At 35.8% G+C, this 26,539-nt stretch overlaps 2 protein-coding genes across 3 annotated transcripts; both read right to left on the minus strand.

Annotated features, from left to right (window-relative positions):
* Nucleotides 1-257: 257 nt before the first annotated feature.
* On the minus strand, nucleotides 258-3,924 carry cxcr3.1 (chemokine (C-X-C motif) receptor 3, tandem duplicate 1). Of its 2 annotated transcripts, none has more exons than XM_079470570.1 (3): nucleotides 3,797-3,924; nucleotides 1,997-2,371; nucleotides 258-1,750 (listed from the first exon to the last, which is right to left on the minus strand). In XM_079470570.1, exons 2-3 carry the CDS (start codon nucleotides 2,366-2,368, stop codon nucleotides 1,034-1,036), a joined length of 1,089 nt encoding a protein of 362 aa, XP_079326696.1. In that variant the 5' UTR covers nucleotides 2,369-2,371; nucleotides 3,797-3,924; the 3' UTR covers nucleotides 258-1,033. The 2 variants fall into 2 exon arrangements, with proteins under 2 accessions (XP_079326696.1, XP_079326697.1); XM_079470571.1 differs by having other exon boundaries at nucleotides 3,793-3,839.
* An 8,091-nt stretch (nucleotides 3,925-12,015) lies between these two features.
* On the minus strand, nucleotides 12,016-26,199 carry cd4-1 (CD4-1 molecule). The gene is made up of 11 exons (XM_079470423.1): nucleotides 26,070-26,199; nucleotides 18,782-18,907; nucleotides 15,370-15,452; nucleotides 15,103-15,276; nucleotides 14,868-15,008; nucleotides 13,921-14,175; nucleotides 13,341-13,709; nucleotides 12,939-13,199; nucleotides 12,754-12,860; nucleotides 12,573-12,619; nucleotides 12,016-12,499 (listed from the first exon to the last, which is right to left on the minus strand). Exons 3-11 carry the CDS (start codon nucleotides 15,422-15,424, stop codon nucleotides 12,469-12,471), a joined length of 1,440 nt encoding a protein of 479 aa, XP_079326549.1. The 5' UTR covers nucleotides 15,425-15,452; nucleotides 18,782-18,907; nucleotides 26,070-26,199; the 3' UTR covers nucleotides 12,016-12,468.
* Nucleotides 26,200-26,539: the final 340 nt, after the last annotated feature.

Below are 26,539 nucleotides of genomic sequence, written 5' to 3' on the forward strand. Positions count from 1 at the left end.
TTTGTGTTCATGGTTTCCCCATCGAGGGTCTTTGTTTTGAAATAAAGTCTTGTTGTTCGACACATGTCTGCCTGCGCTTGGGTTCTGTCCACAACCATAACACAATGTTGTGTGAATAGTTTTTTTTAATTCATGACATTTTCTCCTAAGTGCACAAATGTTTGACAGAGTTTTTATCATTTTTAAGACGACCATTTGAGTCGGGTGAACTGTTATTCAATTTGAGGTCTTTTTTTGAGAATAAAGTTATAAACAGTCACCGGTTATTTTTGATTCACATAACAAATTTTAAACTTTATAATAAACAAATTCTAAACTTCTAATTTAAATAATTGATATTGGGCACATACAGTGGATTCTGTGTTGGTGGTCATTTGCAACACATTTGTAAGACTGTGTAACTGGAAATTTCATAAAATAACATGTCTGTAATCAAACATAAACGTCTGCCATTTGTATATCAAAAACTAGCCCAAACTTTGTGTTTGTTTTTTTAGGTTCGCAGTTTTGCCACCTATATACTGTATTACTGTCACCTGTCAGAAAAGATAACACTTAATTGTTTAAAAAACTATGGAGGACCAGGAGAATTTATTGGATTCATGATTGTACCATATAAAAGACAAACTTCCCTATTTGTAGCTATGTACAAGAAATCACTAGACAACATGTATAAAATAATTATGCCAAAGCAAATAAAAATAGATACAATAGAGGGCAGAGTCATACTAAAAATAGGCTAATTAAACACATATAGTAAAAAAAGATAGATAGAATGACAATAGAAAAGATCCATGTCATAATAAAAGTGAGGTCATTAACACCATATGTTTAAGAGTATTTTTTAAAAATACAACTATTAGCTGCCAGGTGTGCAATGAAAAGTTTAAGCAAACTCTTCAGCATAGTATTGTAGTCTTTAAACTATACAGCAAAGCCATTATTAAGGTTTCCTTTCTCAAAAGCGTACACCTCTGATGTAACACTAGTGCAACAGTGAAACTTGCAGACATTTTTTTCAGATTTGAATGTTTCAGAAAGCAGAAGTATGTGAGGTGTCCACCGACTCGGACCATGCCGAGCTCCTCCGTGACATCAGCCCTGCTGGGCGCTTGATTGTGATTCCTAGTGGCCTCAGCAGGTCCAGCACCTGCTGCCGAAATTTCACCCCCACGAAAGCGTAAAGCACTGGGTTGACACAGCAGTGTAAGTAGGCCAAGGTGGAAGTAGCTGTGAGCGCAACATCCAATGCTGTGCGGCCGGCACATGATGTTTGGTTATAGATATTGTCATTGATATTGTGGACGGTGTCAATCATGAGGGTGATGTTATATGGTGTCCAACTGATAAAGAAGGCCAGTACAAGGGCTATGATGACACGCATGGCCCGCTTCTTCTGAACGCACTGGGAGACACGCTTCAACCGCAGCAGGATGCGAGTGTAACAGAACAAAAGCATTGCTGCTGGCAGAGCAAAGCCCACCACATGATAGAGCAGATGAGAGGCCAGTCGCAATTCACGATAAGGTATTGAACATTCTGTTTTATCCTGACGTCTAGAGTCCACGGTGGCCTTGAGGAACATCAAGTCTGGAATGGAGAGGAGTAGGCAGAACAGCCAGACGCTCAGACAGCAACAGTGTATCACCATGGGCTTCTTACGAGAATACATCTGCACTGCGTGGACGATGGACAGATAGCGGTCAAAGCTGATGCAGGCCAGCATGAAAATTCCACAGTAGAAATTGATCTGATGGACAAAGAAACAATATTGCGAAAGATGAGCTTCAATATTTCAAGTGTATTCTTTTTTTAAATGGATAGATGCTGTTCAGTCAACAGCCATTGTTTTGTCACACTGCTGTCATCTTTACTGAGATACAAATAATATCACCGTTCAACTCCTAAAGCAGGATATATGTTGCTGTACGGCAATGTTCTATTGCTTTCTCATGACTGTACTGTTTTGTAAATAATCAGTTAAATCTTTCCCCACCCTAAACAGAGCTCCTGTGAGTTTGCAGAGTCCCGTGCCAAAGCTCCATCCTTTCACCGCCTCTACAGCCCACAGTGGCAGTGTCAGCAGCAGCAGAACATCAGCTAAACTCAGATGAAGAATGAAGATGTCTGCGACATTCCAGCTCTGCCTTTTCTTCCACAGCACTATAAGCACCAGACCATTTCCCACCAGCCCCACTACTAGCGTCAGAGAGTAAAGCACTGGAATGAAAATGGAATCAAAATGCATGCTGGACTCCGGACCACACACATCACCACCGGAATAGTTATAGTCATCGCCGTAGTTGTAGCTGAAATCAGTCCAGTTATGATCAGGTGCTAAAAAGGTGACTTTTTCGTCAAAAACCATTGTCTGGAATAGAAAAAGTGGAAAAAGAGTGAAATTTGATTATTTTTAATCCACTAAGAAGACATTTACATTTATGCACTTGGCAGATGCTTTTATCCCAAAATACTTACATTGCATTATACTATACATTTGCATCAGAGAATGTAAGACAAAAACCCACCCCAAGCGTCAAGCTTTAACTTTCCTATTCTTACAAAATGCAATTAGCTAGTTCTATGATACTTCTTTTTTATTACCAGAAGGGGGCAATGATCTCTTGTCTGATATAATGCTGGACATAATGCTGGGCAGGGTGTTTCTCAATCCATTTGTCTACATCCATTGTATATTTTATATCTTTAGAGAATTTATCTATCCACTTTTTGTGAAACTACACTGCTTTTTTTTTGCGGTCAAGGCTTTCACATTTAAGTAAATTATTCATTTAAAGAGTCAAAAGGTAAAACCACCTTAACCACAAAGCACAGTTATCTTTGATGTCCCATCAGTCATAATACAATTCAGATTCACACAATTGTTGTAAATCTTCTATGACCTTTACAATTGTTGCTGATGTAACACCTTTCTGCAATTCCTATAAAAATGCCATTTATTTGAAGAGAGTGTATGAGTCTACTGAACCCATTGGGGTGGTTTCCTAGAAAAGACTTACATTAAGCCAGGAGTAAATCTTAGTTAAAATTAAGACATTTAAGTAACTTTTATAATCATGCCTTACAAAAAAATACTGGTATACATCTTGAGACAAAACAACGGCACTGATATATTTTACTAGCATATGAAAGTGCAAGTTGATTTCAGTTTAAAACAGTTTTAACCGGTCTTTTAGTCTATTGTTTAAAATGTCTTAAGCCATGTCAAACTCCCCTGTCATGAACCTACTCTGTAACGGAAACTACATATTTTACAATGTTCTTAACTTGATTATTCACTTAAAAATGATAATTCTGTCCGGATTTATTCAGCCCTGTGTCATTTAGAATCTGTATATGGCTCTTTGTTCTGTGAAGCACAAAATATTGATATTGTTTTTGAGAAATCTCTCAGTGGTTTTGTGTCCGCGGAGTCAAAAGGGGCCAAAGTTGTTTAATTACCAACCTTCTTCATAATATTGTTTTTGGTATGCAGAAAAAAGTAATATATGGTTTGGAATGACATGAGGACACAAGTTTCCTTTTTTGGGTGACCTATCACTTTAAGTCTTTAAACAATGCTCGAACTGATTCTCGTCATTGCACAAAAGCACAAGGTCAACAGAAGAAAATTAAAAGCTTTTCAAAAGAAAATACTGATCTGCAGGTGTGAAATATTTACAACAAAAATAATTTAGAAAACATAAATTGAGCATGTACATTGAGCATGATACAATGTAAGATTTAACAAAAGAAATAGTTTCCTCAAAAATCAAACTGATAAAGCCCTACCTACGTTTAATGTGAAATCTCTCTGTAGGTGCTGCTGGAAAATGATTGACACATTGAGAGTTGTAGCTCAATAATAAATGTAAGTTCATGGGGGAGGAGACAATGGTAGGCCACCGGGGTTTAGAGGAAATACTGTAAGATAAAAATCAGTAGTCAAGTCATTCACAATTCTATTTATAAAATGTCATTTTACTTTCTCAATGAAATGTTTCACTCTGTGAGATCCAGATTGATTTGTACGATTTGCAGTTGTTGTTTATTGCGGATTATTTTTTTAAACATATTCATTCTTCTTAACCAGTCTGTTCATTCATCAAAATCCTAGATGCGTACATATTGCAAATTGCAAGTAAAAAACTACAAAGAGAAGATAACTGAACGGATCATTGGGGTTTCGTACTGTATAGACAGAAAAAAATAACTTTTAGAATTTACTTTTAAAAATCCTTGTAACAATTTATACGAATTATTTTTAAAAACAGGAACATAATTATATTAAGTATATTTTAATAATTTCTTTTCATAAAATCTACTAAGGCACAAAAAATCAAATTTTCAGCGTATACAGTGCATTTAAATGTTTGAACTAGAATTAAACTGAAGTCCATTTTGTTTTTGTAGATAATTGTCTGTTCTATTTTAAGTATTGCTGAATTGTTTTCTGTCAGTCTGATATGAAATGTTTCATTTGTCTAAAAAAGTGATTGGTACTGCAAGCATACCTTTAGTTATTTTTCTTTTTTCTTTTCTATCTATTTTGTCTGATTCACCTGCTCATGAGACGGGATGTTTTTTTCACACCTTCACACCACGTCCTGTGCGTCTGTTCTCTATTTCTTTTATGCACACATCACTGCTCACAATCTTCATGTGCAACCTTTGTTGTTGGTTTTCGTTGTATATCTTTTTGTGCAGAGATTTAGCTCTGTGTGTCCGGATGTATCTGCCAGTATGAAAGGTCACACTATAAACGCTAATGTTACAATTATTATTGACATCATCTCATTGTCCTAATTCATTACATGAAATGTTATGTTTTGAAATCCAAATCCATCTACACTTTGTTCAATAATTTAAATTCTAAGCAAATATAAAAACCCAGCAAAAAAAAAACTTTATTTTAAATAATTCTAATGTTAACAACAGATTTGTCGCAGATCCTGTAATGTTCCTGTTTTTTTACAGATTTTCTGTGTATTTGAAATACGTTCTACAACAATCAAATTACAGAAGAAGGCCAAATTCTTTTATATTTTACAGGATTTTTTACAGTGTAGATTTATTAATAACCTATGCTATAAGGATTAACTGTGTTCAAGTGAAAGGAACAAAAATAAAAAAGAGAATAAAGAAGTGAAAAGAGAACTGAAAGAGTATAAACATTTTATACAATTGGTAGCTAAAGATACTGTACAGGAACATCAGATGATCAGATCAGATTTGGACAAACTGAGATTCAAGAATGTAGAAATCTTACAAGTTTAATTTAAAATTGCCACTCCTAAACAAAAAGATATGGGAATGTACCGGAAAATATAATGTCATATCTAAAGACATCTTAACTTAGATGGGCACCCTAACAAGGAGGCTAAAGACCGCAGCCTCTAACATCTGTCGCTAGAGCACCTCTTGAGGTCAGGGAGTGTTTTCATGTTGTTCCTAAAGTAATGCCATGTTTGTGTCTTTAAATGTGCGTATGGCAGTGATGTGGGCGTGAATTTTTTTCTGCACTATGATGTCATACTGAGACAAGATCTAAATGGACTACCAAAAAGTTTTTTGTTTTGGAAATAAACCTTCCGGTTGAGTGAACGTCGTTGCTGCCGCTGCTCTCTGGCTTTTTTTTATTTAATTTCCCTTCTACGTCAACTTCGGCAATTATGTGGATTTTCTTTGTGTGGCTTCTGTTTACCTGGACTGTCCTTTCTTATGTACATCACCCATCGACAGCACTTCACCGGTACTCTACCACTGAACTTCTGAGGTTCCGCCCATGTCTGCACAGTCCACCACCACCTGCTCTGCTTCTGCATCCGGACATTTCATATTTGCCTCGTCATTTCATATTCGCCAGTCATCGCACTGTGTTTTTAACTGTATTCTGTTTGATTGTCTTTATTGTTGTTTTGCTCAAAGTTTACAGCGACCTTGAGTGTCAAGAAAGGCGCCTATAAAATAAAATGTATTATTATTATTATTATTAATAGTACGTGCCAAAAGCAGTGACGGGGCTTCCATGGTGGCACGGGGGGCACCAGCCACCCCTGTAATCTGATTGGCCACCCCGTGTGCCCCTCCAATAGTAATGTCAATCATTGCGCTAAAGCGCTTTTACCAATGCTGCACGTTAAAACGGAGGCAAAATCTGTAACCTTGTGACTAGACTGTGTTAAGAACTAATGAAGTCTATTTTGGCTCCAAGCTGCGCTAATTAACTTTTAACTTCACCAGTCACAGACTTGCTCCTATGTGCACCAAGTTAAGGTAAGAACAGAACTCTACAGGTTCTTACAGTCTGTCTGTCAAATTCTCTGGGCCCGCCCCTGGTCAAAAGATAATGAAAATCTTAATTTACTAATTCACAACCCTTTTAAAGTAACCATGCCTGACTTGCATCTATATTTATGTCATTACTTTTAGGGGAATTTGGCAGTTGGCACCTAAACAAAAACTTCACTTACAGAACATGCAGTCAAACACAAAACCAATTCTGTAAGAAAATCTTTGCAGCAGTAAACAGATTTTTAAATGTAATGATATTTTGGTGGACTGCTCTAATTTGTTGTTTTCTATAATTTAAACAGAAAATATTGTAACAGGTGGAGACAACACGAGGACAAAGAAGGCACGCAGGATCTGAGTACGAGACTGTGTACATTAACAGGACCACAATTCAGAAGTCCAAAGAGAGTACAAAGGAAACACAAGGGGTGTAAATGCACAGAGAAATCAAACAAGACACAGGTGGACACAATTCAAGTGGCGCAACAGGGACAGGACTACGACAAGTAACTGAAACAAATCTACAAGAGGAAGTAACAACTAATCAGATCGTGTAAAAAAACACAGACATATGACAGTAGCATTACATATGGTCAGTGTTGTGTGTTACTAAGTAAGTAGTTTGATTTAGTAGTGTAATTTAATTACTTGTCCTTTGAAAAAGTTTTTGGGTAATTTCATTACAGTTACTTCGGATGGAATTAAACTTAATACTGTGTGTAATATATTTTGTGCAATAGTGAAATTGCCATCAAAATTCAAAGTCTAACTTTAAAAAATGTGCTTTAATGTATGATTTTCACATCTGTAATACTTTGGTCAGTTAATAATACTACTTTATGTAGTATTATATTTTTTATTTGAATTAATTAAAAGAGCTGTTTTATTTCTATCCTTGAATCACTTAACTAATCAAGGTTGATGTAGGATATAGAAAGTAATTAGTTAAAAGTTATTAAATACTTTGTGGAGAGAATTTGTATAGTAATTGAATATGTAATAAGTAAATAGTCACTTAAATTTCTTTTTCAGAGTAACTAGCCCAACTATGCATACTGTATTTAAAATCTGTCCATCCAATATCAAAGTCCACTTGTCCTCTGTAGGGCTACAGAAGGGTTGTGCCAGCCTCATGCAATAAAATATTATTGTTTAAAACCTTTTATTTTCAGCAAACATTTGCAGTTCTGTGCCTTGATTGTATCTAGTGTTTTGCCAGAATGAATGGTAAAAATAACCCATTTATGTATAAGTGAAACATGGACTGCAGGTGTCAAGTCTCGTTTAATTTGAGGAACTGAGAATACTAAGATGGTAAATCATTTTCATGACAATGCACTACTTCCAAAAAAGTGCTCACTTGTGTAACAATTATATTGTCACTGTACTATTTTTGGGGGAAAAAACAACCGATTTATTTCCACACAGAGGAAAATCGTTTTAGTTGTCGTCAAAAGCTGTGGGGTTAAAACAAGAACTCGTTTAGGTCAAATAAAAAAATATTAAAAATAGATTAATCTAATGTAAGATTTCTATTTAGGGAAAAGAGACTAAACAGTTGTTGCTAAGGAATAGTAACATAATTGGTCATAGCAGTGTTTTTTTCATGATTAATAATAACTATGACTACTGCACCAAAGATACTTAATGAGGAAACGAGGTCAAGAAACGAGACTGGAGAACGCACGGCCACCATAAACAAACAATTACCATCCGCCTCCACACAAAACACGTGGGACTGTCATGACCCTGCCACAAGACTAGAAAAGCAAGACAAGGTGATCCAGGATCATGACACTATGATATAATAATTACAGATATAGCAAACTGCATTATTCCAGCATTAACCCCGACAGCTAACTTGAATCACATGAGGTACTTAGCCTATCACATAATGGGAATGACAAAAGCACTTTAGTTACCAAAAGTTTAGTTTACTATAAATCATGTTGAAGATTAGCAGACAGACAATACGCTATTTCTTTCTTCATAAAAGCAGTTCATTCACTGTAGTAAAGCTTCTCCTCCATTGACATCTGTTAAAAATAACAGCTCTGGGGCTTCATTTAAAAAACTGTGCGTAGAAATCTTCCTATAGGTGAACGTACGTCAGAATGCTGAAAAGGGCATATGCATTTTTTTTAAACCATGCCCCCACACACCTGCACGCAATTTTCCCTTTATAAATCACAGCCTACCTGATAATTTGCGCACACGAAAAAGTCTCACATACCGCCCTTTAAATGTGCCAGCAAATTAATGATTTTTACCCTTAATAATGGCAGCAATGGAGAGCAAGGCAAAGAAGCCGATTTCGCCGACAAAGAAATTGAGGTTCTTGTGAGTGAGGTGAAGGAGAGAAAGGGTATTTTGTTTGGTGGCCACAGCAGTGACATTACTAACAAAATAAATATGTTGAGTGGCAATGTTACAGCAGCAGTGAATGCAGATTGTTCGGCCAACAGGACGGTTCCAGGCATTAAAAAGAAATAGTTTGATCTCAAGGTGGGACAAAGGCTTACCTCTCGCTGTCAGAGTGTGTCTGCGACTGGTGGGGGCCAGGGCGCACTCGCTCTGTCCCCACTGGAAACCCGAATGGCTTTGATCGTTGGGGAAACCAGCGTAGGTGGTATTTTGTCTGAAAGGAAGGGAGACACAGCCGTGGTGGAGACCGGGCAACCAGGTAAATAATTTAATTTGTTTTTTATTGTTGTGTCCTTGTTTTTCCAGGGCCTGCTAGGACACAGGATGACGAAGAGACTGCCGGCGTGGAGTCTGCAGCGTCTGTGAAGTATCTGGAGGTCCCCAGCACGAGTGCACCCGACCACATGGCACGGGTGGAAGTGGTCGGGTGCTGACTGAGGCTGTCCTTCAGACACAGAGGGACACAATTGATGCAATCACTGTCGTAGCAGATTCACTTAAACATATGAGAATGGTTTTGTGTGCATCTACATTTAAAGATATTGCTCAAAAATAAACCTTACGTTGTTGTCCCTTTACAAATGCTGCATGACTTCCTCACGGAGCCTTGCTCCATGATGATGGCCTTCATGTTGGGGAAGGGGGTGTGAATCAGGCTCATCATACTGGTGGTAAGGGAGGTCGGAGGAAGAGAGAGACCATTCCTCTGTGCTATGTTGTGTAGAATGGCACATGCCATGATGATCTCGCAGACTTTTTTTGAGCGATATAAAAGTCTACCACCCAGAGCATCAAGGCAACGCCATCTACCCATGAGAAGGCCAATCGCTCTCTCCACTACAGGGCGAGCACGAGCGTGGGCGTCATTGTAACGAATTTATTCGCCACTCTGAGGGTTTGGGAATAAGGGCGATGTCTGAGGGTGTAACCACTGTCACCTGCACAGTTTAACATATTAATTGTACACTAGGCTTGAACTGTTGGAACACATGTTGTCATGTGTTGAACCAGACCAAAGTGCCACAACCTTTGTCAGAATGATGTTGGGCTCACAAATAACTTTTTGACATTTATGGAATGCACATGTTTTTGATTCACCTAAATAAATGTGTTCTCATGTGGAGCCCATAGCAATATGGGTGTAGTCAATTGGACCGATTACATTGGGGAATCCAGACATTGCTGCAAATTGCCTTTTGATATTAGCCTGTTGTCCAACAGTGTGAGGAAACATTAAGCAATGTTTACATTATCATCACTGGAACCTTGTATATCTATTTTTCATTAAATATGTTTCATAATCATTACTATTGCATTTTAAATAAGTCACGGCTGAAGGTGTTGCAGGAACCACGTGAACAACATGCTTCAGCCATGACTTTTTCTACAGCACATCCTCTCGTACCTTACAGCTTACGTAAGCAGTTTATTACATCTATTTACTTGGTAACTGACAACTTGTGCAAAAAACGGCTACAAACATTGTCGTATTTGATGGCTTTAAAAGCCAACCCACCCCCCTCCCACCATTTCCTCGCAGTACAGAATCAGAAAAAATACACACCACATAACCACGTTCTTACCCATTTTGCTAGAAACATAAGGGAGTGGTGAGAAAAACTAGGACAACGAGTTGACCGCATAGGAAAATGTTTCTTCACCCCAATGGTCTGATTTTCAAACCTTTATAAACACAATAGCTCTGACTGTGACTATTCTTAATGATAATTTAGTTAAGATACATTTGCTTGACTCTCCATGGCCGCTGTACCTCTGCGGTTTCCTGCACTCTGCAAAATGAAGACAGGAAGTCTCACTTATCTTCCAAAGCTGTTTGGGGGATCATTAACCCTTCAAATTCCAAGTATTTTGTTTTGTTATACCTGATAAATTATAAATACTCTGGACAAACTTACAAATTTGGAGATGTAGGTCTTTTTACGTAGGTCTGATGTTTATACATAACCACGTTTTGTTTATTTTGCATTTTATTTATTTAAAGGTGTTTTATTTTTTCATTTGCAGCACACAGCTATTTTAATCAGGCACTTACCTCAACTGGTGTTTTTTCTTCAGTATTTGAAAGAAATATAGTTTACCACAAAATGTAAAAATCCTTTACTAACATTGATGTTGTTCCAAATTTTGCTTCATGCACAGTGTAAGCAGACCTAATATAATTCAAGTTGACGATTGGATATGTCAATATTATTGACCTAACCTTGAGTTGAAACAAGTTTGTTCTGGACAGTTAGGGAGCACTTTGACCACTTTTGTAGTTTGGATAGTAACAGCCCAAGTCTCTATCACTTTCATTATGAAAAAGTTCATTCTTCAGCATTTTAACACCTGTGGTCCAATGGGTTTGAAACCACATACGGGCGAGTAACTTTTAACAAAGTGTTAAACCAATAACAGTGCTAATGTGAATGCAACGTAGTAGTTGAAAAAGTTTCTGCATCAATGTTTGTTTCGTTATTCTGCTTTAATCATAGTCACTTATTTAGATTTTTAGCAGATAGACAACCTTTGCAAGGCGAGCATTTGTGTTAATAAAGCATATGCATTAAGATTGTTTGTAGAAAATGACTGATTGTTTCGCTATAGATAAGACCTTTATTCATCGACTGGTATCGTTTAAAACCCTTTGAAGCTGCAATTAAACTGTAATATTGACCATCAATCGTTTGGAGTCCATTTAAGTCCACTAAATGGAGAAATATCCTGGAATGTCTCATCAAAAACCTTAGTTTCTTTTCAACTAAAGAAAAAAACACATAAACATCTTGGAAGACATATGGGTGGGTAAATTATCATGAAAATCTATTTTGAAAGTGAACCACTCCTTTAAGCTGCTTTAACCCCATATGAAGACAAAATAATCTAAAATATTAGCCTATAAAATAAACTGAAGTTAGATGAAGTTGGAAGTGTCATGAAATGCTTTAAACTCTTGATCTGAAATGTGTTTACAAGAGAGTAGAGGTTGGGGAAAGAATTTAGAGACAGCTGTGGTCACCCTCGAAACACTTGCACTCACACGTGGAGTGGATTCCGATGTGAATAAGTAGGTAAATTTAAATATTCCCTGAAATACATAAAATATTACACAATTAAAGAAATGTTAATGGTGTATCAGTCTCTAAAACAGCATATATGTTTAACTTGGAGGAGCAAAGCTTCGTAACGTTTCCGTACTGATGCTCTGCTACCATCTAGTGGTGATCATGTTAATTGACAACCAATTGGAGCAGTGGAGCAGGTCATTTTCGTTTGTCAGCATCACCAACCTTTTTTGTCAGATTATTGGTATTTATTATTCGGAAAAGTAAATTAAAAGCAAATTTGACAAAACTTTAACATTTAATAGAACCACCAAAATATAAAGAGGTAAACAAGGCAGTAAAAAACCCAACATGAAATAATATAACAACAACATCAGCACAATTTTACAGAAAATGTACATTTTGGGTGAAATTATAATCTTAAATGAAGAGGCTAAGTATATGATTTGTGCTTAGAACTCAAAGTACTGTATGGACCTTCAGTTGCATTTTACCATATGTTTTATCTATTATTCTGTTCAAGCAATATTCAAACCAATATCTATAAGCTGTAAATATAGTTCTGATATTTCGCTTGCAAATAACATCATATTGTGTTATTTACACTTTGAATCATGTAATATATCAAGTATTTACAGTGTGTTCATGAGTGTAATCTGTTTTAGTGACGAAAAGCCAAGGACTTTCAGGTCTTGTAGAATCCTTTTGGCTGGGGACTGTGAGAGAAGCATCATTATTATTTGTATTTTCGTTTATTTCGTTTAGTTTTCCACTGATCACCAGGCTTACCTCTTGCAGCAGCAGAATTTGGTCTTTCGTCGTCTGTACATCACCATCTGTTGAGAATAATCAGAAAACCTTTATTAAGGCATTTGAGTTCTACATTTCATATCTATTCTACAGTTTGCATGTTTTCTTGAATGCTCTTCTATAGAAGTCTTATTTGAGTGAGTTCCATAAACACATTAACCTGCTTGTGTCTTCGCAAGGCTATGATGATGACAACAAGGAGCAAGATGAAGACCACAACTCCACTACCGATGGCAACACAAACCCAGATGTCCACTGGAACCTTCTCTGTGAAATAATATATTGACAACTTAAGTCTTACACGTTGTTCTTCACATCACTTTGTCCTTTTTATATTTTTCTTACCAACTTTCAGTGAGAATTTTACAGATGTCAGCTTCTCCTGGTTATTCCAGAGTTCACATCTCCATTCGCCATTGTCCTCCATCCTCACAGGGAAGAACAGACTTGCCGGTTGAGGAGTCGATCTGAGAAAGGGATGAGTGGAGCAAGACCGACACGTCCATTTGACCTCAGGGGTGATGGACCTCAGGGTATGAGGTCCTAATGAACATGACAGATTCACCATTTGGCCTTCATTCAGAGAAGAATTAGCAGTGGACGAAACTAACAGAGGAAGAAGTTCAGACAGGTTAGGATAAATAATCAGAGACAAATTTGTATCAGTTATTTATTTATTCATATTACATTCATATCCCATCAAAGCAAATGATTTATTACAGTAATCCATGGTATGAATGTACCTACCTTGCAAAACCTCCACCTTGACTTTCCTGCTGAAGGTCTTTGTTTTAAAGACCAGAGTACAGGTGTACTCTCCCCTGATCTTCTCAGACACAGGCAGCTGAAGAATCGACAGATCCTTGTCTTTCAGTGTTCTCTCCCAGACGGCGATCTGCGCACCCTTTGTGACGTTCCATCTAATTTGTGAACCGACTCTCAGACTGAGAAGAGGCTGCTGGTTTTCATTGCCTTGAGGAGTAAAGGTCCAGCTACCCCCCTGTAGACCACTTTCATTTAATAGCGTCCAGGGAATGTCAGAGGATAATGAACAAGGAATGTTGACAGTATTGTTGACAGCAGTATAAATGGGTTTTGATGGAGAAAGGGCGAGATCTAGAGGAAAATACAAGTAACGAGAGAAAGAATAAATGATGATATTTCTAATACCCCTTAAAATAACATGCATTCTCTTATATAGCTCCTCACTGTCCATCTTATACAATAAGATTCTCATATATTGTATGTTCATTGTTCATTTAGAAATGACTTCATGTCAAGTTTAAAAAATACAGATACACAAAGAAATGCTAACATGCAGTCTTACCTATTACATACACAGTAGTTTTTGCAGTGGCGACTCTCCGATTATAATTTACATTGCATGTCCAAACACCACTAGCACAGATCGGCACATTTGACACTGAAACATCCCCAGAAGATGGACGCATGTTCAGTTCACAATTTGAGCTTTTAGGTGGCTCCCATTTGAAAATGACTGAATCGCTGAAACCCTTTTCTAGCTCACATTTCAGTATCAGTCTGCCGCCAACAATCACTGTCTGCACTTTGGGTACAGTTACTAAAACAGAGAGAAAAAGGCTAAAGTTACAGAAATATAGAGAAAGTGTTGTAATGTGTAATAATGTTATGTTAACAAGGAGTAGAAAAAGTTTTTTATGTTTTGTTCTTGTTTATCTTTCATTGTGGGAATTACGCTTTTTTTGTAAACGTAGCGATGCAGAAAGATTTGTGTGAGGGGGTTGTATATACAGTGTTGTCTGTTGAAATTCTACCGTCTATTCTTCCCACAAACCTGTGTGTGTTTAACAGTAGTCTATTGTTAAACAGGCAATGCAGAAGTGAGGCTGAAATCATTTCAGTGGGTTTTTTGTAGTGGAGATGGAATGAGTAGATAAATTAAAAAACTGCAGTTCTGTTGTCTGGCACTAGGTGGCACACTTCATCTTTTGCATTCTAAAGGGGACTTGCACATTCAATTTGCAGCCGGTTTCTACATAGATAGAAGCTAGCCATATTGACCACTTTGGATGATGTAAACCACACTGGTACAACACTGGACCAGAAGAGCTGCCTGTTTCCTCGAATATATTTAAGATTTAGATATGTATGCGAGATTTACAAATAAAATACATAAAACTGAAACTGTGTACATGATTTATTTTCATCATCTATTTGAGAGAAAACATGATATGAAAATAATTAATGTTTTCAACAATCTGATGTTCTCTATGTCTCTTCATTTTGTCTTACCGTGTCGTAATATGTAGTCCTTGTTATTCGTTTTCGCTAATAAATATTGTTCACAGCGGATAACTCCAAAATCAGATTCCTCTACTGGTGATATTTGAACAGAGAAATTTGGTAACAAAGAGAACCTTGTATTTTCCTTTCCTGCAAAGAATAAACATATATGTGCCGTTATATCACAATACTCCGGATATTATTGTAGCATATGCAAAAAAGGAATAAAGAACGTCAGCCTCACCCACTGGTGTCACACCATTAGGGTTTCTGCTGATGAAAGGGTTCTGTTCTGATCCACGGATCCAGTTGACATAAACTTTGCTGGAACCGTCGCTTGAGTCCTCAAAAGTTCCTCCGTTTGTGTCTCGTTGTAGAATAACAGTCCCTCCTGCCTGTGCATAAACCTCTTCTGGTTCTGATAGTAAAGGAACATATTGCTTAGACAGACTGCTATTGATTTCTTGCTCTTTGTCATTTTTGTATATGCTTAGCCAAAATTAGGGCCTACCTTTGGCCTTGAGAAACTTGAAGGTCAGAAATATTAATATCCAACACAGTGTCATTGTGTTTTGAAACGAGTAAAAGGTTGATCTGAAAGAAAAGTTTCAACCTCCTTATTTTGTACTCATACAGTAAATGCATCAGAGTGGTAGTTCAGGTGGCCCATACTATTAAGATTAAATAGCATTTCAATTATAATTGTTACTTAAGACACCATATCAATGTTTACATGCATGCTGAGCTCTCGCAATTCCTTTTTTAATGCAGCTTCAACCATGGCAAATCTGTCATTATTTAGTCACCTTAGAACTGTTCCAAATCTATATAAATGTCTTTGTTCTGGTGAATGATCCGAGAATGATATTTGGAAGAATGATGGCAACCAAACAATTCTTGGTGGCCTCAAGGTAATACTTTTTTTAATACATTTCTTTGTGCTGTTGAACACCAAACAAGATATTTTGAAGACAGCCAACAGTTCTAGGGCCCTTTTTGTCCATTGTAATCTTTCCTACTGTGGTAGTCAATGGGGTCCAACTGTTTGGTTACAAGCATTCGTCTAAATATCTTTCTCTGTGTTTAACCAAATAAAGACATTTATACAGATTTGGAACAACTAGAGAGTGTGAGTAATTCATGACAGAATTGTCATTTTTGGGGGAACTTTCGAGAGAATCACAAAATGTTTTATAATGATTACAATAGGTCACAGAAATAAAAGAGGAGCTAGGAGGGCCTTCAAATATTGACAAAGGGGGACCTAAGAAAGTTTGAGAACCACTGCTTCAGAGGAAGGAAGGAGCTTGTGGTGGGCTCAGATTTTTTGGGTGATTAAGAAACTGTGAGATTTTAGTGAGGGGGAGATAAAAGCTTTGTGGTGGGCTTTGGGTTACAGACACAAAGGAAGACAAGTGCTAGTGAAGAGACATAAAAGAGAAACAGTTAGAAATACAGCGAGAGATTGAAGTCGTGAGGTGTGCCTGTGGTGGGCTGAGATTGTACGGGGAGAAGATTCGTATCCCTCTCGTTTTCACCTCTTCACCTCCTCCTTTATAACACCCCCTCTCTTCCTCCCTGTTTCCACGAAAGGCGGATCTCTCCACGCTTACACGCAGAAAAAAGAACACCACATGTCGATGTTGGTGGTGTACATAAGATGGGAGTGTGGTATGCAGTATATCTTTCTTTGGCTTTTAATCTCTCACTTTGTGTGTCTGTATGATTTGCACAAATCTCTCTTTTTTACACTTCCTCTGTAACAAGATTTGAACATGTGTTCTTTTCTCACTACATTTTCATAAAAAAATTATAAACCTAGCCTACATTTATTTGAGTAGTTATTTAGTAATGCGTTGTTTATCAATAGTCAAGTGTTGGGTCACTGGTCTATTCTGTCATGGAAAGTAGAGGGGAAAGCAATGCAACATAAACTTAAGAAACATAAAAAGCAACATAAATAAATTTTAATTAAGTAATAATTAAAAGGGGGTTATTGTTTTTTAGATCTTTTGTGATGGATGCCAAAGGGTGTCAATTTATATGTGTTTCAATCGGTAGAGCATTGAGTGAACATGGATTTTAACAAATAATGATATAATGTATAGAGTAATCAGTAAGGCAATGTAAGTCGCCATGGATAAACACATCTAAATGCTTAAATTCTCCATTTTGTATTTTGGTGCAAATTTACTTTCCCTTCATCCTCACAAACCATAAACAAGACGGTTCTAAGATTGTGATACAACCTGCATATATGTTAATCATTTTACTTAAGCTTGTGCATTTTATGGTAATATTGTGAAAAACAATTATTTGATTGACAACTTTGAGAATTAAATGTAATGATTTTGGTTCCTCGTTGGATAGCTAATCCTAATCCTAAAGCAAAACTATAGCTACTGGTAGAGGCTATTTATAAACATATGATTTGATGAAATCTAAATTGTGATATTTAGTGAAATAAACATTTTGGAACCAGGCCCGTTACTAGGCTGGCTCGGCTGGGGGGTAATAACATATTCTGGTGAGTCAGTTTATTACATGCATCATTTTTGCATTTTTCTGTGATTAAAGTGACATATCATTATTTCATAGATTTTTAATACAAATAAGGATTTAATAAGTAATATATTTTTAATAATTTCAATTGTAAGCCGGAATTTTGTTCGGAGGGGCCGAAGAACAATCTTGAGGTGAAGAGAACCTCTCTTGCCCCCACATGCCACCCTCTCCCAAGACCTGACTTTGTTTGGAACAAGCTTTTTTGGGACAAACTTGATAAGCATTTCAGACTCAATGTTCAGATGGCTATACATGAAATTAGTAATCATGTAAATCATGAAAATAAACATTAGATTAAAACATAGTCTTACTGTAGGTGTATTTCAGCCATGATCGTAACACTTCTAGTACTGGACATAAACATAAAAACACTAGGATTTAGCTAGCTCATTACTAAAGTGTTTACGGTAGGAAGATATTGTTGAAAGGATAATACGATAAAAACATGAATAACATATTGAAATGTTTTTGATAAATGAGAAACAGAAAGAGAGGAAAGTGATACACTCAAAGACGCGTAAAAGATAGATGTAGAGATAGAGGTAGCAGAAGACTGCACCTGAACATGTAACCTAGAAAGACAGATGATCAGGGCTGTGGTCAGGATGGAGGTTAAACAGCAAACAGAGAGACTGAGAGAGATGTAAGAAAGGAGGGAGAGGTAGTGAGATATCTGTCTGAACTTAAATTCCTTACCAACATGGACTTGGGTTAAACATGCGTTTATAGGGTTGTAGTCACTTCTTAGGTCTTTTTCAATAAATTAAACTTGAGAGCTTTTTAATTTATTTGCAATAAAATATATTAAATAATTTTTCTATTGATTTTGAATTCTCTTCATAATAAACATAGCGGGAAAATATGCTCGAGAAAGAGAAACTCCAGATTATTTATTTATATGTCATTAATTGTTCATGTCATGTTAGAGCCCAACACTGCAGTATGTCATTTTCAGTTTGTTTTAGCCTGACATGTTCTCGGACATTATTATTCTGTCAATATATGTAATTAATCTCGTCTCCATGTCTTTTTGGTGTTTTTTCCAGCCAAGATTTTAACAACATAAAATACAGTAGATTCCGCTGGTAACAGAATTGAAAAGATGTCATGAAATGTATTTTATGCAAATAATCTATTCAATTTCCACTGCATGTCATACTTTATCAGCAAGTAAACAATAGCTATTCATTTATCTCATGTTTTTTATATGCATTAATTAAAAAATTACACTAAAGGATATAATTCTCTATTTCGAATGGTAAAAGAAGCACAAAACAATTTGTAACAAATATAAATAATTCATAATACACACTGAAAACTGTTTAATTACATTTACAACTTTGCATAAACATACATACCTTAAGAGTAAAACACGGTATCGCTTCTCTTCAAAGTTGTATAGCGGATGTGATCACTTGCAGGCCAAAATATTTCTATTTAACCACTGCTGACGCCTCCCCTCTGTCTGATTGGCCTAAAGCGGACTGAAAACATCCAGTTATTGGCATATGAATGCTGGATTTTACAGATTTTTAAACAAACCAAAAATACCCAGCACTTCCCCTAATGGCGTGATAAGAGTGATTTTCATTCATCTCAATGTCATAAAGTGTGACAAACAACCCAAATTCACCCTAAAAACTGACCATTAGGAAACCCTTCAAATTAAAATGTGCAATCAGATTCTTGTGTGGGAAAATAAAGTGATGTAAGTGTTGCATCCATTCATGAAGATTTCAAGACGGCATCTTTTATTTACAAAAAGCTTCAATTAATTCAGTGTTCAATATTCAATCATTCTATTTTGTTTTGAGCATTGTTTAATGTTTTCAGTAGATTTTTGATAGTTGCCCTTTTGCATCCATGTACATTTTTAAATGTCGGCGTGCGCTCCGTTAGTAACTATCATTCTATATTGTTAGATGAATTAGTAATATAATTCACTGCATGCTACACTACGTAACATATGTCGTTGTTACCCTATATAGAGCTATTTCTACCTGATCCATTAAAATACTTTTGTCGGTACAACTGATGTAGGCTATAGTCAAGTTAAATATTTTTCACCTCAATAAAACATGTTCACCTGAACGTGATGAAGCACATATTACACTTTACAAGACAAAAATCACTGAATTGTTAGTTAAAACCTATTACAAAATCTGATTTAAACACTGAAGACTGATAGACGTTCTCTCTGCTATATTTATTATTTCATTTGTGGATGGTATAGGTTCATTTATCCAAGCATTTTTGTACAGAATACGATGAGATCCTGTTCTATATCATCTCTTTGAAAATATTATTAATCATCTGGCACCTGCATGTTTACGGATCTCGCAAATGCGGGTATACAACTTCATGTAACTGGTTGCAAAGAATTGGAATTTAAACAGATGTCTTTGACAAAGGCATTGACATATGTTATCTGTACAAATTACTAGTGAAAGGACAGGAATACTGATTTTAAAAAGTCATTTTGCATTATTGTATTATGAATTTAAAGAAACATCGTTTTATATAATGCTTGTATTCAGAAAAAAACAGACAGTTTCATGTAAAAAATGTACAGTGTGCGTACGTGTAAATCTTGTTAATCTAATGATTCTCATTAAATACAAACAAATGCAATATTAAGGTTAAGAAAATACTTATTAAGATTGTTAATAATTAAGATTATTTGCTTCAAAGTATCTCAATCAACCTCAAGAGTACAGCTTTCAAGATTTGTTCGATAATTTGCATGCTTTTACATTTACATTTACTTTTTGTCATTTAGCAGACACTTTTATACAAAGCGACTTACAGATTAGGAAACATTGGAAGAAATTATAACAACATAGGCAACAAAATACATAAGTGCATCAAAACCTAGTCCATTAAAGCCTAGCACTGCACAAACATTCATACTTTATGCTCTGTATTTTGTATATGTTGGTTGTACTGCAGGTTCATTGTTACTGAAAGCACCATAAAAGCACATTTCACTTGCAAAAAAACAGAATTATTAAATGTTATTTCTATTTTTTGGCATTCACACATGGTTTGCACAGAGCCCAAACGCATGCACCGTTTACAACAGTTTATTAACAATCGGCAAAATCTCAGAACTCTATTCTAATAAATAACCATCTGCTGGTATGGTCCTACAGAGATTAATATGTTATATATTACGGGATGTTTTAATTAGCATTTTAATTCCAGTGCTCTTCTAAAAAACAGAACATCAAGACACACTGCAAAAACATATGACATGAAATTGTCAACTAAGCATTCAATTCCACCACACCATTCAGCTGTTTAAAAAACTTAGCTGATGCAGACGGGCTGATTCACTCATATTAATATTATAATCATATAAAAAGACAAATTCACTGCAAGGATCAGGCAACAAAGCATAATATACTGTGCAGATCACAGTTTATTTGTAAAACTTGAAATGTTCTCTTATGGAAAGTTCTTTGAAGCAAAACCCATTTTGCCTTGATTGAATACTTCATATCGTGTGGATTGAAGCATCTCTGTTCATGTACAGGTACATTAGGGAAAAGCGCCAGAGAGAGAGCGAGAGCGTTTAATCTCAGGTGCGCTAAAGTAACTTTAAGAGCTGTATAGGACAAGGGTGGTTTGCAAAGGAGTACCACATGAAGGTTGAAACAAACATGTTGCCTGCCTTACATCTGTGTCTGAGGTTTCACCTCACTGTCATTCTCTCTCTTCCTGTCATGCTCTGCTCATCTTTGTCAGAAAGAAAAACTTCAGCTTCACAGTTCATTGTCCTTGAGATCAGCATTCACCTTAATCTTAAAACCTTGAGGTGTGAACTCTGATCTTGCTTCTATGTTCCTATAATGTTCTAACTGAATGCTAACAAAGCCAAGGTTATGGGTTTGAATCCCAGGGAACACGCATAGCTACTATGACTGAACTGCGGGTTATAAAAACGTGTCTATCTACATCGTTCTCGATTCTCTTTTTCGCTGTCTTTTAGGTTGTTAGGAAAGACCCGTTTTAGAGGGATCCCTCATTAGTCACAAAGTCTATGACGGTTTCAAGACACCAAACATAATCATTACAGAAAGAGTGAAAGAAAACTAACAAGAAGGGAAGAGGCGGTTGTGGGCGATTTATTTCAATATGTCCCATACATGTTTTCGCTACGTGTTTCCCCTTCACCAGTCATTTCTTCTCATTCTATACTTGACTTAAGAACTGAGGCTGAGTGATATTCTCTTCATTAGCCATATTTAACTTGGATTAACATAGTTTTAGGAAACTATGTATGCCTTTTTCTCTTTGCATCTAAAATCTGTCTAGTTTGCTAAGATTACCACATTAGAGTATGAGAAAAGCATGTGTCTAGTGAAAACCTGGCTATTAGTATCTGACTAACAGGGAATCCCTTTTTTAGATCTGAATCCCCAAAACACTACAGTAACTCACACACATCTGCTTACAATGTGCTGAAAACTCTAGGCCATATCGAGAATTGAAACGGTTAAGTTGAGCGTGGTAAAGCTTAAGATGGATGCCTTGAGGAGCGATGCAGCTTCCCTTTTTTCTAATGTAGGCTTACGCTGCAGAAGTTATGTTTTTGAAAAGTCAGTGGAAAATACATAGAAAGACCAAATGTAGTTCTTGAGTTTTCAGTTACAAACCTTTTCCAATACTCCTTTTAATTAAGTCCTGTAGGTTTGAAATGCATGTAAGACTAAATGTCAGTGGAAAAAGACAATGAGAGAGAGAGAGAGGTTACTGGCAGTTGGTCTGATGCTTGTGAAAATGTATTTTTATGTACAGAAGATTAGATCATACTCGAGACAGCAACTTTCGAAATGTTACCATAATCAAGAAGACAAGTCTATTCCATTACGTTATTATATGTTCACATCATTATTTCCTAAAATCTGAGAATGGACCTGGCAAATAATGTAGATTCACAGAAATACATGAAAACTAAATCATTTTTAGTAATCTGTCGTCAGCAATATTTTTGTATTTTTCAAAAAATGCTTTCATTTTCGAGTGGGATCTGTTCTTCTAACTGAAAAAATACTGTATTTCTTGTTTTGTGGCTGAAAACATAACTGTTATAATAGTCTTTATTTAAAATGTATCTTTTACCTCTTCAGGACAGAATTGGTGGAACAGCTAAAAGGTGGAAACAATTCTAGGAACTATCCACATACTAGTCCAGTTAGCGGACCCCAAAAATGCTTAAGTCCTCCAGTTGATCATGATGATCGCTGAGGTCAATAAATCATTTGGTTACACGTTTGCCTAGAAAGGTAAACAGAATGCCTCCTCCATATCAGCATACCATCCATAAAAACATATGTTTAGCAGACGCATGAATGCTTATTTTGTGTTATTTGTATTTCATGTTCCAGAGTGAAACTGTAATGGTCAGGTAGGAAAACACTTGTCTGGTATGTTTAGATTGTGTGGTATGTGTGTGGGACAATGCTAAAGTGAGAGGATTAGAAACAGAGAATAATGTCTTATGACACACTGTGAAAGAGGGAATCCTGCTCTCATTATGAAAATCACTGGCTCCTTCTTTGAGCACAACTGCAGCATTCGAACACAAAACATAGACTGAATGTTACAGTTTAACCTAGCTACGGAACTCATTTCAAGTGATAGTTCACCATTTAATAAAAATCTGTCATCATTTACTCACTCTCTTGTCATTTTAACCCGTATGACTTTCTCTCTTTGGTAGAACACAGAGGAAGATATTCTGAAGAATGTTGGTAACAACGGCGGTACCCATTCACTTCTATTGTACAGACACATAACCAATGCAATGAATGGGTATCGTCATTGTTCGGTTACCAACATTCTTTAAAAGTCTTAATCTTAAATAGGAGCATTGTTCATCTTTCGTTTGCAATCAAAAAATGAACGCATGTGCCAATGAATGCTAAAAACTGCCAGGCGATATATAGAAACAAATAATACACTATGCTGTCCATAGGCGTAGATGTACAGTAACAACAAACTTTCCATTTAAACCAATTATTTGACAGTGATCAAACTCTTTCTTCTGTCTTAAGCATCGTACTGTCAAAATTTATTTACCGTACGTATCTTGCTGATCAACTGATCCACAGTTTTTATGATTGTTACATTAGAGTCTTGGCTCATTGTTAATCCATGATATACATTATTATAGTATGCATGGATTATTCATTACTGTATGCAGAATTTTGTGGTTGTCCTACATGTTTTGTCTCAATAAACAAGGTCAGCTGAAGAACTAAAGTTGAAAAAACAAAAAGCTTGACCAAAAATTTTTCTTTCAAGATCCTAAAGTGTTGTTGTACACCTGTGGTGTTAACTGTTACATGCAAAACAGACAAAATAACATTTACTGTGTGCAAACATCAGTTACAGCTTGTAAATTTATTTAGAATTATGAATCTTGTTCATACGATGCATCACAACATGACAGATTAAAGTTTTAACAAAAACAAGATGAAGGCCCTAAAGATGTGTCTGTCTCATGTTCTAATGCAGATCATATATTCATTGTGGTCATGTAGTATTTATTTGCTTGGCGGTATCATACACTGAAAACACGAAGAACTGCACGAAATATTCATCACGATTGCTTGTTTTGCATTAAAACTTGGGATTTGTTTTCTAAATTTGTCCCAAACCCTAATTTGGACATTTAATTGACGCAATGTTTCACCAAGTAAGGCTTCTAAAGAAAAAATCTGTTTTAATATGCGTAATTGCAGATTCATATAAATGATTGCATTTTATTCACAAAATGTGTTTTATCTATTTTTAAGCAAAACAAATAATACAAACACATGCAAACAAAACTAGATAATAGAACAAAGACGACCTTATCTAAACGTGCCACGTTATTGTTTATGGTCGTGTGTCGACATCTATAGTAACCAGTTTCTCCTGTAAAAAATACAGTGACTTCAAAAAGTATTGTGACCCGTATCCCACTCTTATATATATTTTATGGATTTCATTGTATACCATATAACTGTGGCACGTATTTTTGAAAAAGCATATTATCAAAACATTCAATCGAAAAAACTTTGTCCGATGTCAAATAATAAGAGTGAATATATAAACTTTTCATAATAAACATAAGATTTTTTTTACTCTCAGTTTGTGAAACATTAGTGCATAAACATATCAATGTTCAATCAATCAATCAATCAAACTGCAGCTGTAGTTACTCTTCTAAGATACCTGAGGGGGAACTGATCTTGTATATACACAAACAAGACCATGCATCACTTGGTTAAATGTAATTTAACAAAAAGGCTTAGTTAAAGTTAGTTATTTAGGAAACATATTTTATTTAGTTTGATAATGTATGATATTTGATTGCGTGATAGGCTGCTGTATAAAAATAAATGCTGGTAAATTACATATAATATGGATTGATTTACATCAGTAAAACTGAATGGGCAATGAGGCTAGTGTTTCTTAAAATAAGTAATAGTTCATCATTGTTTTGTGCTGAAAATAACCAACATCTTTACGGTACAACCGACGAAGACCAGTCTACAAGGCGAAATCTGAATTTTTTAACCAGTCCGTATCTGGATATTTAACACCAATATCCTGACATTGATGAAAAATATAGTGTTAAAGTCTTGTGTATACTGCAACGTAATTGCAGTTTTTCTGATTACGTTTTATGACTGTTTCATTCAAACACATTTGCTTTTCTGTACAATATTATCTAAATGTACACATTGACCAATTTTACAGTGATATATTTTTGTCTTAAACGTTCTGGTAAGAAAAAAACTTTATATTTTGTTAGATTTTGAAAAAGAAAACATTAGAAAAAGTCAGATTTAACAAATGCGAAAATTCTAAACGATCATGCAAGCATTTAACGTATCAAATAACAAATATCTATGTTCTCAAATAACAAATAAACAATTTGGCATACATCTACAAAACACTAACGTGAAAATAGTCAAAATCTTGTGTTTGCCTTTATCCAGTTTTGAAAAGCATGAGTCTGGTCAACACTTTAAAAGTTTGATTTCAGCTGCCTGTAGTGAGGCTTTGGCCTACAGAGGAATATTAAACACACGCTAGTGACCTTCTGTAGTAATACCACGTGTAATATCTGTTAACGTTCCAAATAAGCTGCCGTGTTCTGATTTTGAAAATGATCAATTGAGGAATGCACATCGACAATCACAGATCACAAATGTCAATACCACGAACCCTTTCAGGACATTACAGCGTAATATGACGCCCCTCAAAAACATTGTCTAAACTTTGCACACTAATACACCACTCAGCCTATCTAATTCATTTCATTAAAGCCGTTTTCAATTTCAATATTTCTCAACCATGACCACCATCTTGATAAACATCTGAAAACATCCATAAAACGTCATGCTAGAATTTAGAATATGAAACACATTTTAGGCCCATATCTTTTTGAAGTTGCTTGTATATAACGTCTCAACCAAACAAACGTGGGATCTCCATTATTTTGTTTATTATCTACTTCAACTCTTTGCTTTCATCAGGTAAAGACAAAAGACCGTTAACTTTCAATACAAGAAAAAATGTAACTGCATGAGCTGTAGCAGACCAATAACAGTAACATAGTGTTAATAATATCAACACAGCGATACTTACAGTCCAGTGCTGAAGAGATGAGAGAGTCTGTGTGTTGTGTTCAGGATCAGACAGCTATACTGACATTTTCTTCAAAACACACACACTGTCAGTCACTCAAACGCACAGGAAACTGTGACATGATTTGCGCAGCTCTACAACTCATCTGTCTGTGGTTCTCGTTTGTGTTTGTCTGTTTATTTCTGTCACAGCTGTTACACAGTTTTCAATCTACATGTTTTTATTTCACTCTACATGTCTGTGTGTATATTTCTTGTGTGTGTTAGGTATGTTTATAAACTGTGTCTGTTGCTGTGTATTGGACTACATGCAGTCCTCTTAAATACAAGACTGCACCTGTTGATGGTAATGTTGAAATAAAACGGATTTGTTTTTAATTTTGTTACACTTTAATATTGTTATACTTTTATAACAAGTGCAATGTATTTTATTCAGATAAAATTATAAAATATGAAAAAATATTCATACTT

This window comes from Barbatula barbatula, assembly GCF_947034865.1.
Source record: "Barbatula barbatula genome assembly, chromosome: 12".
Lineage (NCBI taxonomy): Eukaryota > Metazoa > Chordata > Actinopteri > Cypriniformes > Nemacheilidae > Barbatula > Barbatula barbatula.